Source organism: Lonchura striata, chromosome 10 (assembly GCF_050655825.1).
Source record: "Lonchura striata isolate lonStrDom1 chromosome 10, ASM5065582v1, whole genome shotgun sequence".
NCBI classification, from domain to species: domain Eukaryota; kingdom Metazoa; phylum Chordata; class Aves; order Passeriformes; family Estrildidae; genus Lonchura; species Lonchura striata.
This window is the reverse complement of record NC_140712.1, coordinates 5,002,452-5,017,096: the sequence shown is the minus strand read 5'-3', so window position 1 is coordinate 5,017,096 and position 14,645 is coordinate 5,002,452. Positions and strand designations below refer to the sequence as shown.

The window sequence follows — 14,645 nt, the reverse complement described above, 5'->3', positions numbered from 1 at the left end:
TTATACTGTGTCACTCAGATAGTTTTACTAATCAGTAGCAAAGTATTAAAACACAAAATAGAATTAATGAAAAGCACAACTGGATGGAAAAAAGAGTACCTGATCAAGGTGGCCATAGAGGTTTTTTCAAGTTTCTCATTACTGCTAAAATTAAGGTTACAATTTTCCCCTTATTGGAAGAGAAGTCTATCTCTAGAAAGAAAGCCTATAGAAAAATTGTCTGTAATTACAATCAAAAAGGTTTCAAAGGTTTCCTAGGAACTTTTTGTTCTTTCTTTCCACCTCTCTCACTTTTCTCTAATAGACATAAGAGAAAGTGCCTGAGATATTTTGCCAGAACAGAAACGTCTGGTTGGGCTGCAGAGCTGGTGCTTGATACAAAGATCACACCTTAATAGTGCTCATTCTCCCAAATGTTCCAGGGCCTGAATGACTCGAGGCATTTAGCATTCTTCAGAACTCTGCCCCTATGCCAGTGTGAGACAGGTCTATTTCTGCATAAAGATGAAGAAAGAGAACTAACAAGGACGGATTTTAAGGAGGCTAACAAATTTGAGAAATGCTTTGAAACCTTTTCATGAGCTGTTCAAAAGCATTTTTCTGCAGGGCCTGCCTTCTATCATCTTACTTTTCTGTCTAGAATTTCAACAGTTAACTCCCTCAGACATTTAAAAGATTTGAGAGCAGGTCAAAGTTGAGAGTTTTGTTTTACTCACTTGATTCTTAAAATTGTATAGATATTCGGATACACTGTTGATGTGTTCAGTGCCCTCTCTTCATTTAAGGAAGGATGTAGCCTTCAACTGAATAACACTCTCACAGGAGGTCCACTGTCATGTTTGAATAGATTAGAATCAACTAAGGTGTAGCTCTTGTTTAAAATCCTCCTTGTTTTCTCCCATTCCTGTTTTATTCCTATTGCAATTGTACAGTTACCCATACAAAATAATTTTAGAAGTCTTTTAATTGTGAACTTGCAGTAAATGAATTGCCAGCAGACAAGCACAGAAAGCTTCAGAGTTAAAATAAATTTCCATTTAACTTCTAACAAGGTAGGACAGAACACACATTTCTGTGCAACAAGGTCAGAAATGAACAATCTTTCCAGCCTGTCTTCTCCCCTCCTCCAGCTTCCTAATTTATCTGCCCACAGGCAAGAAGGTCCAGTTACCATTTGGATGCTGGCACTTTGTTAACAGGAACACAAAACTGAATTCCTCTTGGGCCCTGGGGTGTAACTGTCTTCAACGTAAAATAATGTATGGACTTTACTCATGCTTCTAATCAGTATGGTGTCACAGAAATGGAAGAATGTAGGAAAAGAAGGGAGAGTAGAATTAGTAGAGCTGGCCTAGAGGATAGCAGGATGCACAATGATTTGGTTGCACAGAGGTGGAAGTAGCTGAGCATTTCTGCCACTCTTAGAAAAGCCTGGCTTATTTTATATAAGAAGTTGTAGAAGGTCTCTCTAGGGTAGAATGTCTTACAGCCACACTTCTTACTTTTTTTTTTCCCCTGCAGGAATAAAGGGGAACCCTAACTCTTTTTCTTGAGACAAATAAGAAAACGAAATTCTTGATTCCTCTTAACTCTATGTTACGTATAGAATATGTCTTCTCTACATAAATAGTGACACAGCAGAATTCTGGTTTTCAGATCTTCTGGGAGAAATAACAGCAAGAACACCTAAAGTGTGAGGTTTACACATGACTGTCACCCCTGTGATATCAGAAGAGTGGACTGGTTTCATTTTGATTGAGACACTGTGGTTTCATAAGATAGACGAAATATATAAAAATATTAGATGCGTATATATGAAAAGAGTTATTGATGTATTAAATGTGTCATAAATATATTCAGTCTAACTTCCAAATTTAGACTGCTTTCAGGAAGAGTGAAGTGGTACAGTTAGATGTGCTTTTTAAGCACAAAATGGACAAGTGCTGCTACAAGTGCCAACATTAGTGTCCTGCATTTGGGGTGTTATTAGAATGCCTAATTATATTTAACAAATTTAGAATTCATCTAAGAAGCCTACTGAGTTAGGAAAAAGGTTTTTTTAGATCTGTGGAAATGATATTGTAGCCAGCAACCCTGTACATAAGTGTGTGCTTGCAGGCTGTGCCCTGGTTTGGCCACTGAGAATCGGGATGGGGAAACGTGGGGCTGTCCCAGTGTGCTACAGTTCAGATTTCATGCAGCCCAGAATGTCCTGGCCCTTACCTGGGACTGGGTGCATCTGCCTGACTGACTTTATTGCAGGAGCCAACTAAGCTAAAGGTAACTTGGTAACTGTGCCACGGGAATAGGACAAACCAGACTTCATATAGGTCATCATGTGAATCACTGTACTCACTATGGTGAGTGGTCATGAAAAGCAAAAGAAGAAATGGAGAATTTCTCACTGCAAGAGAGAGTTTGATTTATTAATCTAATTTAGCTGTTTCCCGTCTGATACAGTGATAAATTTTTGATCTTTTCTGCATATTGTAAGATTAAACAGTTCTGCAAAATCATGCTCTGTGTTGCTGGCCTGGAAGGCAAGACCCAAACCTTTTTTGCTCAGGTTTCATTTGTGTGGTAATTTATTTTTGTGTTTATTTGGTTTAAAGTCTATTATTCTCAGTGCTTGTTTTGGTCTTATTTTTAAGATCATGAAGAACTCTGTGGCACCAGTTATGGATCTTTTTGCCTAAATGGAGGGATTTGTTATATGATTCCTACTGTATCCAGTCCATTCTGCAGGTCAGTGAAACTAAAGTTTGTGTGTCTAAGTATTGGACAGTAGCTGTCTAAAGACTATTTCTCCATTTTCCCCTCTTTAAGGAATCACTGCTAAAGCATTATCTAAAAGAAAATACCAATTACCTATTACTTACCTAGTTTACAGAGACATAGCAATATGAGAAAAATAAATGTGTATATTTGGTGTATACTTTCTTGTCAGGTGGAACAGTATTCAGTTATGTATGCATTCAGGATTATATCTATAATTAGAGCCATATTTCCTCATTACAATACAGAAGGAACAAAATACCCTTGCCTCATGGAATATAAACTGTGGTAAAGGCATTCAGAAAGTCAAAGTACAGTTTTTCTTACAAATTATTTATGTTGCAAAAATCTTTGTAATATAAAATGACCTGACCAGAACAAAATGCAGAGACACAAAAAATAATATAATCTTTTAAGGGGGAAAAAAAGAATGTAATTCAAGACTTACTGCATTCTTCAAATCATGTTGAAATGCTCAAAGAGCAGCCAAAGACTACTTGACAAAAAACATCAAGGCAGCAAATACAGATCCTTCTTACACCACTCCATAACAGAACCATTCTTCCTTCTGAAGCCCATGCAGCAAACAGGAAAACAAGCAGTTCCTGTTTTTGCATGTGGATACATTTCCTGCATAAATGCTGCCCTATCTTTTTATTCTCTGGTTTTACAAGACATAAGATGCTAAATAAAACTGCCACTTTTCATGGTCCTGCATTTACTAATTCTGAGTTATCATCCATCAAAATAAATTATGGTTGATTTAATGGGTTTGCTTAACAAAAAAATTGGCATTCAGACAAATATTAAATAACACTTAAGGATATTACCTTTTTTCTTCCATGGCAACTTCTGTTTCCTCTTCTGCCTTGAGCTATAACTAATGATAACTGGATAAAAAAGTTGAAGAAGGAAACAACATCTTTTCCCAGATGCCTAATTAAAATATTACTTCCTTTTGTTTGGGACAGTTCAATCTGAATACTTAAACTCAAGCACATAAACTCATTTATTTAGACAGGGAGAAAAGAGGCAATTTTGTGGTAAATGCTCATTGAAAAATATACACAGCATATCACTGTCATTGTTCAGTGTCACAACGAATCAGATCCAGAAGAGAGATTAAATCTCTGAAGTGCTGTATGACGATTTATTCTATGTGCTAAACCTTGCAAGCTTATGCAATAAAAAAAGGAATACTACACAAAAAAGTAAAACATTTTGAAATACATGTCTTTTTTTTCTAGAAGGAATTCTGTATTATTGTACATAAATGAAAAATGAATGGTTAAACTAAAGAGCAGCAGTTACACAATTTCAAAGCACCCTCTCAACTACTGCTGGACTGTGTAACAAGAAAGATGTATTCAGTGCAATGACTATAAATATGAAGTAACAAATACTTAGAAAAATTCATTCTTCAGGAGCACAAACTAGTCAGCAGAGATAATTTACACTTTAACAGCTCCAAATGAAGTAATTTTCAATTCAGGTACTACAGGTTTTTATAATCTGCTGAAGCAGAAAAGTAACATCTTAAGAACATTTTTGTTATACTCAGGCAATCTTATAGCATTTAAATTATCAACTATTTTTTCTCTATCTAGTGGTTGATTATGAAGTTAGATGGGTTTAAATAGCAGCATTCTATTTAAGCACATCCTCATTCTAAGCATGTTCCTTAATCAGTCAGAGAAGGCTAATTATAGATGAGAAAGGTTTTGTTTACACACAGATATCTTAGTAATCAGCAGTGATGTGAATAGAAACAACAGGAAAAATACATCACCATTCAGCAGAATTCAGAAAATATTTGGTGCTTTGGAACTTCATGACTGGCATCATCACAGACTTGCACAGTTTCTTTGAGGAAGGTTTCTGCCAAATCCCATCCAAAGCTCCCCAGCGTTCTCAAATTATCATGTCCTATTGAAAGAAAACTCAAATCACTTTTAGAATCAAGGGCTGAATGATTGTTAATTAAAAAAGGAGGAGATGGAGAAAGAACAGACTAGCAAACTGTAAAAATACCTTAAAACACATTTGCCTTGACATGGTACTTAGTCACACAAATGTGTTGTGCTCAGCAGAGTTACTCTGTGCAACATCATTGGAAGTAATTTCACCATGTGACCAAGAAAAATATATCATTTTTTAGAAATATGTGTTTTGTAGCATGATAAAAATGAAGAACTGTTGTTTACCTTTGGAATGTCAGGGTTTTTTTTATCATTCAGAAATAGATTTATCCAAGGCACAGATTTAATACGTGTTGAACATTAGTTGACCCCCCCCCCCCCCATGTGCAACAGTAGCAGATTTTAAATACAGCTGACATGCATTAAAACATGTGGTTGCTCAGCTGCCATCTTCCCTCACTGCTTTCCCAACAAGGAGTTCATGTTCTCAGCAGTAAAAAGCACACCTGTCACAATAAACCAGATGAGCTTCAAACCCAGGAACACTCAAATGAACTAAATAAACAGGCAGCAGGACAGAGGAGGATGGAAAAGCAGCTGCCTCAGGTGCATGAAGGCTGAAAGCTGTTTGGCTCAGCACCTGATGCACAGCTGTCCCATAAGAATTAATTAATGCACTGCAGAATTAAGTGAAGATTTTGGTTTCTGAGGGGAAGCTCTGGTGCTCCCATTTTTTCTTACACTTGGCATATTTCTGAGAGGATTCTTTCTGTATTTCAAGCAAAATACAGATGGTATAAGACAACATGCACAGAGCTCTGCTCCAGAGGGCAGTACACACAGAAATCAACAGTAAATGCTCTCATTTTGGGACAGGGATCCTACTCTGCTGAGGCATAAGTATTGCAAGAGACACAGGCAGACCTTGCAAATCTTCTCCCTGAAATTCCTGTATATCTTCATGGATATTTCTTCCTTTTTCCCTTCCTTTGCTTCCATCGTAATGGAATCTCTCCTCCACCTTTCCTATGATAATCCAGTAAATCCCATGCAAATTCTTCTGCCACTTTCTGTACACTCCCTCCTTGCCTGGCCCTCTGCCATTCCCTAGTTCAGACATCCCCACAAGTCATACACTTGCTGTGCTTTCAGCCTTCAGAATATGCACCCTGCAAGTTGCCAGGGAGGGGCTTCCCAGTCATTTGGGCTTTTCTTTTTTCTCTGCCTCCAAAATTACATTTTAATGTACCTCAGGCTCTTCTGAAATCAAACTGTTCAATTAGTATTTTTCAATTCTGCTTTTGGCTTGAAAGGTAGTAACAAAAGTTAGAATTCACACCAAAAGTATGGCTAAAAGGATCAATAATTAAGATTTCTTTTTAATCGGACATACAATATAAAATGCAACACACTCTTATGTGTCTGAAAAGTATTAGCAATCTGAATTAATATAACTGCCAGATAGGGAAACCTTCCCATACAAACACATAACTAAGGGAGGGGAGAAGAAGCCATTCTTTTAGGGAAGAATAACCCATTCTTTCAACTTCTCTCCATTTTATTTTACTCTGTGTATAGAGAGTAACTGTTTTGAAACTTCTCTAAATGCAAAACTTTTTAAAAACCTGCTTAGATGTCCAATTAACTTTGCCATTGCTTACTCACTTTGTCTCTAAATTCTTTTTCATACTTACTAGATGTTCTTAGACCGAATGTATTAGGAGAACTTTTAGGAGTCTGCTACAGACTGAAGATTATGTTGATTTTGAAGCTATCCGCCATGAAATCTGAATTGCATTGACAAGCAGATTATTTCTCGTCTTTTTCTGCTCAGAGCTTTGTATTTACATGGAAGTAGTATTTATACCAAGAAGTATCCAAAATTTTCCTGACTGAAGGAAGACTCAATGACAACTGAAGTCAACACCCTGATAGTATAATGCAAAGCAGTGAGAATCTGTGTGCATATTTGACTCCATTTTTTTACTTCCTACTTTTACAGTCTATCAGATACTTCCTTATGATGTCCACCTTAGAGTCTGGCAAAGAAAGAAACTTTACCTTCTTCCTAAGTCCCAGTGCCATAGGATCATTTGCACTGTCCAACAAACAGCATCTGAGAGGAGACAGCAGTGGTGCCCGTGTTACTGCAGGGCTGTTATGTTTCAGTTAATGATAGATTGTAAAGGATCAATGTAATTGCAGACCCCTGGTCATCTCCTGACATCTGATCCAATGCAGTCTATTTTCTTCCACCTTGCATTGATGCTGACATGATTAATACCCTGTGCTGAAAGATTCTATAGGTTTCTTTCCATATGCTAGTGTTTTGTCTGGAGCTCCTATAGGACATTTGTATACAATGGTTAAGGCTGGCTCATCTCATCTGACAAGAGGTGTGGGTGTGTGTGCATGTGTGTGCAGCTATCTAGGAGAGCAGAAATCTGGATGCCAGATGAAAATGGGAGGTTTTAGTCACAGATTTTCCTCAAACATTGAAGGCTGCTGTCTTTCAACTCCGAATTAGAAATTCAATTTTCTTAGAGGGGGAAAGACCTTTTTTCCATTTGAAAAATCACCTCTGGAATGCTGCATAGTAGGGCCATTTAAAGGCAGCACCGGGCACGTGCAACAACAGCAGGGTAACAGCATGCAGGTGATGTACAACAGCAACACCTGGCCAGGGAACACAAACTCAATGAGTGCAACTCCTCCTTACTACAGCCTGCACTTGGTCCTCTGGGCTTTGCCCCGGCTCATTCAAGTGCAGGTACACCAGTGCCTGCCATGTCAACAACTGCTCTTAAGTTGTGTGCTGCTTTTAGGCATCCATAAACGGAGTTGCTGCTGACTTTTAAGGCTGTGTATAGTAAGACTGGCTGCCTCTAGGAGAGACTATACAGACACCATCATTCTGGGGTATGTTCACAGCCCATGTGCTTGTTAGAGACCATGTTCTGTCTTGCTTGCAGTCACTGCATATGTAACTCCACTGAAATTATTTGAGCTTTGCTAGTGCAACAGGATAAGCAGGTCTTCTGAGAGAATTCCACTGCTAATTACTGAAGTATGCTTAGTTTCTTTCTCACGTATTTTAGCAAGGACTTGTAGAAGAAACCTTTCCTGGTTGTCTTAAAGCATCAGTTGCTTCTATCTTTAACATAGGCCTTTACCTATTTGTACATCAGGAAAGGTGACAGCAATAAAAACTTGTTCAAATAAATATCTGAACATCTGGATTTTCAGAAATGCTGTAGCTGTAGCACAGCTTGTTCACATCAGCTATAATTTTATTATTTAAATGTTTCCCAAAGATATCTCATCTTAATTTTCTTGTTCCTATGAAAACCTACATAATTTTTAGGTTACATTACAGCATTTTCTAGATAGCACAAAATCACTTTCAGCAAGTGTGTCAACAGGCCAGCATAGAGAAAGTGGACGGGTAGCTTTATAATCCCTAATACATTCCTCACTTTTAAACAGATACTATCAAACTAGCTAGTCATATTTCTATAACTTGTTTTTGTTACAACCATGCAGAATTAATAGGTTCAGCATCCAGGATGTCTTAAGTTTGGCATGTGCTTCTTTAGTATAGTTTTTTTTTCTTTTTGCTATAACCTTGGATCCATATCACTATAGTTTTACCCTTACAATCTTAGGCCTGCAAGCTCTTTTCCCTCTTAAAGACTTGTGACCCCCTTAAGCATCTGGTTCTGTTTTCTATTTTGTAGGAAGTGCTATGATCTCAGTGACCCTTTTGCTGTGCTGTCAACACATTCCCAATTGTTTTCCTACAGTCTTTGCAGAACATGAATACAGCTTCCATCCACTGTTGACACCAACTCACTCTCATCTATCACAGCAGCTCAGTAACCCTTACCATTTACCTGATCCTCTATGCAGCTCTCTGCAGCTGTGACTGTCTTGTCTTCCTCCTGTTCTATTCTGCTCTTTAGGCTACTGACTTACTCCCTTTACACTCATTCTTTAGAACTTTTCCATGAGCCTTAATTTGATGCCAAAACCTACTTTTTTCTTCCTCTATCATTTTAGCCTTGCATTATTCTCCAGTTTTCATTGCTATTCAAGAATACTCCTATGAATTTCTTTTTCCATTTTCTTTTCTTGTTACTCTATTCAGCTCTCCAAAGCATTTCTCTCTCACTTGCTAGAGAACAATGCCCCACTCAAACTACACTTCTATCCTTAAAGTATTCTACAGTATTTCAGAAATAGGCCACTGAAAAGCCACTACACTTAGAATAAATATCTGGAACATTATCTCAAGCAATCAGAGCCGTCTGCCTGCCCTTGCTTCTCCCAGCAGTGAAACATCATGACTTTGAAAAGCCTCAGATTGTCCTTAGTAAATGCTGTCTGTTTGATCAGTTGCATAGCTTTAATATATGATGATAATTAGATGTCTTTTTTTAGTGTCTAAATCTTCTGTATTTCCAAAGACAAAGAATTAAAAGGGTACTAACTGTTTGTGCAGTGGTTTAGGCCAGCAGTACTGAAATACTGGTTCATAACTTACAGAAATTGTAGTGGGAGTCACATCAGGCATCATGTCAGAAAACTCACAGGGAACCTTTGGTCCTAGTTAGATATGCTAAGCATACTTCTTTTTTTGCAGTTCCTCCCCTCTCCACCTTCTTACCCCTCATCTGAAATTATACCTTGCAGCTGCCAATGGCATTTGAGAATTTCAAGTATGTTGCAGAGTTTAGCCCATTTTTCTCAGCTGGAGCCTAAAATTGCTTATGTCACAGATTATTATGACTTCAGTGCCAGAAATAGCAAGAAGGATCAAGATCTTTAGTAATACAAATAGAAAGAAGCAAATTTACATATATAAAAAATACACACAGGATCTAGATATTGAAAAAAGTGCTTTCCATTTTCTGTAATGAAATCAATTCCTTAAGAAAACTTAGCAGAATAAGTGCAAAACAAATGAAGATTAGCTTCAACCTGCCTATTTTTGGCTGAATAGGAATTACTAAGCCATTGATTTTATTTGTTTTTACTAAAACATCATATCATTTTACCATGGTAAAATATCATATTTGTTTAAATCCTTTCTTCAGAAGAAGTCTTAAGAAGCTCAACACATAAAATAAGCATAGTAGAGAAGACTTCTATGTAGTTCTCCCCAAGAGGGGGTTATTCACCTAGCATGTGACATGTTCTGGCACAAATTATTACACTGCATAAACTACTTTCACAGTTTAAGTTGTACTGTGTCTCAATGAATTCTCATGTCCTTGATGTCTTTAGCTGACACTACCATCTTCAACAAAGGAAGCCAGAAAATTACTTGAAACAGGGAAAAGAAAGCATGACTACTGTGTGAGAATCAATGGGATGACACAGTTAACACTAAAGAAGTAGCTTAATTAATTAAATCTGTCAGTGATGAGTATATTAAACTTAATATATAAAAGCAGTACGGATCAGAATGTAAACTTGATGCCCAACATGCCTAATTCCCTTTGTTCCAGAAATAATCAGGTGAGAGGAAATTCTGTAACAAAACTTGCTGTGAAGCAAATATAATTTTTGAATTGAGTCATCACAGGTTCTCTACCCAGAAGAAGCCTTTTATGCTTTTCATCGTAGATGACAAGCTACCATCTAATCCAAATACAACTTGGTTTCCCAGGTGTATTGAGAATTACACAGGAGCTCGTTGTGAGGAAGTTTTGCTGCCCAGCATCAAATCCCAAACAAAAGGTGACCTGTTTGCAACTTTCTTGGCTTCCCTTCTTCTTCTAGGAGTTCTTGCAATTGGAGCATTCTACTTCCTTTGCAGGTAAAAGTGATTCATAAGGCTGAAGCTATTCAATCAAGTAGAAATTTCTTCTGACAATCATGTAGTAATTATTTGAATGTAAAAGTATGTAATGAATTATCCATAAGGTTGTATGGTTATTCAGCATAATGAATGGGGATGTCTCAACTTGTTGCTTGTAATATTTACTTCCTGACTTGAAGTTTTCTCAGTGTCATTTCTAAGCTCTTACTTACAGCTGCTTTGTAAAAAATACACCCCTATCTGAGATTTTACAGTCCATCTAGAGTTAGTGCTAACATTTTAAAACATTAGTCTACCTTATGTGGTCCAAAGACTGAGAAGTAGAAGCAAATTAACAAAGTGCTTAGGGATCAGAAACTGATCCTACTGAATTGGTAACCAAAGCAGCTGGTGCCATCAGCTCCTAATTCTTCTACCACTCCCAGTCTAAAAAGGAAAACTAAGGAAAGAATGAAATTGAAGAATACTTCCAGGTAGATGTTTACTAGCATTTAGGACAACTCAGAGAGCTAACTAATTTGTTCAGGATGATCCAAGTTTGACTAGAAGACAAATGTCAGTGCCAGACAGCAAGTGCTGCAGGGCTGGTTTTAGTAGCATTTTAGACATTTTAGGACTTGGAATGAAAACACATAAAGAGTTACTGGGATTGAGGCAACTATTTGATGCTGTACATATATCACTACACCTATACCAAACCCAAATAAATGTATCATCTTCACTTGCAATGCCTTCTTTATTTTGCACCTGTGTCCCCTCTTTATTTTTAGAGTACAGCACTTTTTGTAAGAACTCACTTTGCCGTATACCAATAATATGTGTTTATGCATCTCTATAAGGCACCTTATAGCCCCTGTAATTCTTTACTCACAGACTTGCAGAATCTTCTCTTTCCTCCTATACTGCATTTCTCCTTGGTTATGATAACCAAGGGTTCTTGCAATTCTGTTGTTTGTGCTCCCGTGGTCACATTGCTAAATCAACTTTTCTGATCTGTGCCTTTCAATAAGCGACCTTTGGAATAGCTGGTCTAGTTTTACCTCAGCTGCTGTCATGGAAACCCACTGAATGCCAGCTTCTCTCACAGCTGAATGTATTTAGAAGAGATAGAGAGCATTGGATAAAACAGTTGGTATAAAAAATCCCTTGTTGTAAAGGACATCCCCCAGATTAGCAATTTTAATTAAATTAATCTTGCTTAGCCATGGAATGCCAAAGCAGTTGTTTGCTAAAAAACATTTGCAAATTACTATTAACTTATTAGAACAAAATACAACTTAAACTAACTTAAGAAAAATTAATTCGAGTCTCATAGAGATACAGACAGTATTTCTTTAGAAGTAAAATTGTCTCAGAGAAAAGGAAAAAACAGTCTTCAGAGAGTAATGTGTTAAAAGATCCCTTTTCTTTCACATACAGTAAAATTAGGGGAAAGCTGGAGACAATCTATTGAGTTTTATGGTCCAAAGACAGAAGCTTAGAGTGACAGCAATGACAGGTCTGTGAAAATTCTTTTATTAGTCAGGTAGAACATCAACTTCTCTTTACTCACTCTTTACCTAACTGGCAGAACAAGTAGTAGTGCCTCTTTATTAGCAAAATAAAAAGGGCAACAACTCAGTTATAACATAGTTGCCCTTGAACCCTATCTTACACACCAGACTAATTTGGGAAATCTCATAAAATTGTTATCAACTTCTTTAGTGCAGATAAAAGAACCTAATTGGCTAAAATTGTCTTACCTTTACACTTCAGAGGCTGATGTAGGATGATCATCTGCTAGAAACTCATCTATAAATGAAACACTTTACATCTCTAAATCCTTATCTCTTGGCTGAAGCGACCAACACATGAGGAGTCTCAAGTGGATACTTTAATCTACTCATCTCTTTTCAGCTGAGTGAATGAGCATTATTGCTAAGAGCTGTTGTCAATCCAGATGTTTTTCTCAAACTGCATCTATCACCTATATCTTAGAAGAGGGTGGAGCTGGGGCTTATAAAGGTTAGCTGAGAGTTTGACTTGGCCTCCTGACAGGATACATTAAGTTTAAAATGTTAAGAGACATACTGTGCTAAAGTTTCCACTATTCCACTTCATTAACAATGACATTTGATCCACAATCAGAGAGCAGATTGTGGATCAAGTATCAGCCTTTACCCTGATACTGTGTTAGTGAGCATTTCCATGGCTTTTTCAGCAGAGGGTTCTAGTGGGGTTTTAGTATAAAGTATAAGGTAATCTGAAGGGGTGCAGAAGAGGAAATACTAATTTCCTCTAAAAAACTAATTGAAGCTCAGGACAAGGAAACTGAATTCCTAAAATTATACATCAAATCTTTTGGAATATAGAACTCAGTGCTCTATTTTCTTGTCTGTATCATCATACCTCCCTTCCTTTCCAAGTTTTCTTTCTCTCAGGCCATTTGGGGCAGATTTGAGGACCAAGCATGTGCAAGTGCATTTCATGCTCCCGAAAAACAAATCCATTCAACATACAAGGGTGGAGGTTTCATTTCTCTGCTTATGAAACTAAATCATAACTTACAGTGAAAGTAATCCATAAAAGAGTAGGGCTGCACGTGAAAGCTCTGAGTGAACAGTGGGAAATAATTCTCCTTTTGCATTTAACTGAGTCATCACATTTTTATCAGCTGATGATGTATTTTTTCCAGTATGCAGAGCACATGGAGGCAGGGCAAACACAGATCTATCTGCTCTCCATCTGAAACAATCCCCCACCCTCTCCAACAAACAGTGCTGATAAAGCCTGGCCTTGTGACATGGGCAGAACAGAGAAGTGTACAAAAATCCCTGCTATTACTGCTACTGAGGAACACATGGCATATTCTGCTTCCAGCAATTCACCTATCAGACCAGGTCCATCTGGTCTTCTTCCTCCAGAAACATATTGTACTGGAAGAAGAATAGGACAGGTATGAGAAGAGATGCCACATGAGCCAGCTTTTCTTTAAAAGCAATAGAGAAGCCTAAATGCCACACATATAGATCAGAGGAATAGAGCAAACCCTAGGGAAAACTGAAATAAATCTGCAATTAATTTCTATATTTCATTGTAAATGCATGCTAAGATGCCAAATGACCTGTAAAGTAAGTGTAACATTGATGAACAAGAATTCAGACAGCCAAAACAACAGGGTCTAGGAATAAAGCCATTTAAGCTGTCCAAGACAACAGACTTTGTGGAGGAGTCGCATCACCCCAGGACACAAACTGGACAGAACAGAGAATAGCTCATGACTCTTCTCAAGAGAGCAGATGTCTGATTACTATTAAAAGAAAGAGAACTAGACAGCAAATGATCAGCTCCACTTACAAGATTTGCTCCTCTTCAACAAAGTGTGGAAAATTACACATCATTTCCAAACACTAAGAGAATTGATAAATAATTCTGTGCTATTTACTAATTGTTTAAATAAAGACCTAAGAAATCAGACAAACAGGAACATTACCTTCAGGAGCAAAGCCAGGTAGTTCCAAATGCTGTACTGCCCTCTGATCTCTGTTCTTCTCTCTCAAACACATGCTTCTCAAAATGAGTATTAAGTAGAAAGTAATTGGGGAAGATCCATTCACTTTTTCCAATGGAAAAATCATTCATTCCATTAACTTGTCTCTTCCTTGATAACATTTTTTACTCTGTGTGTATTTTTCTCTCTCTCTATTGTCTCCTTTTTGTTTTTTACGGTCAGGAAAGTTTCTATTCCAAGGACAAATTCTTCAGAGTATGGTGCCAACCTAGTTGAAACTACAAGCAGCAATGGCTGCAACAGTGAGTACAGTTTAAAATTAAATGACCAGACTCCACAAGGGAAGCGGGGGAGGAAGTTTTTGTTAATTAAAGTCACATGTTTTATTTTTCAGAAATAACAACAGCCTAAAGAATTAGAGTGGAAGAACGGTGGAGAACCAACATGCAGAGCAACCCTAAGAATCTAAGTTGTAGAAGGTGACATGGTAAGCAAGATGGGAGAAGAAAGTTGACTGAAACAGAAGGCTGACATGTTGGAGAAGACTTCATCTAAGACTTAAACAGTTGCACTTACTGGAGTTTCTATGTACTTTTAAAACTGTATCAATTATACAGAAATCACTATAATTTATGTT

The 14,645-nt window shown here is 37.4% G+C and overlaps 1 protein-coding gene across 3 annotated transcripts in view; it reads left to right on the top strand.

Annotated features, from left to right (window-relative positions):
- NRG4 (neuregulin 4) overlaps positions 1 to 14,645 on the top strand; it is a 51,885-nt gene that overhangs the window by 31,478 nt on the left and 5,762 nt on the right. The window contains exons 4-7 of one of the 3 annotated variants that reach the window (XR_014957474.1): positions 2,652 to 2,745; positions 10,366 to 10,515; positions 14,231 to 14,310; positions 14,403 to 14,495. Coding sequence is in view for 2 of the 3 variants with exons in the window: in XM_085588171.1 (XP_085444297.1) it covers positions 2,652 to 2,745; positions 10,366 to 10,515; positions 14,231 to 14,408 (422 nt within the window). In the remaining variant the exon portion in view is untranslated. Of the gene's footprint in view, positions 1 to 2,651; positions 2,746 to 10,365; positions 10,516 to 14,230; positions 14,638 to 14,645 lie in introns of those variants that run through there. The other 2 variants (XM_021546784.4, XM_085588171.1) reach the window with 2 other exon arrangements.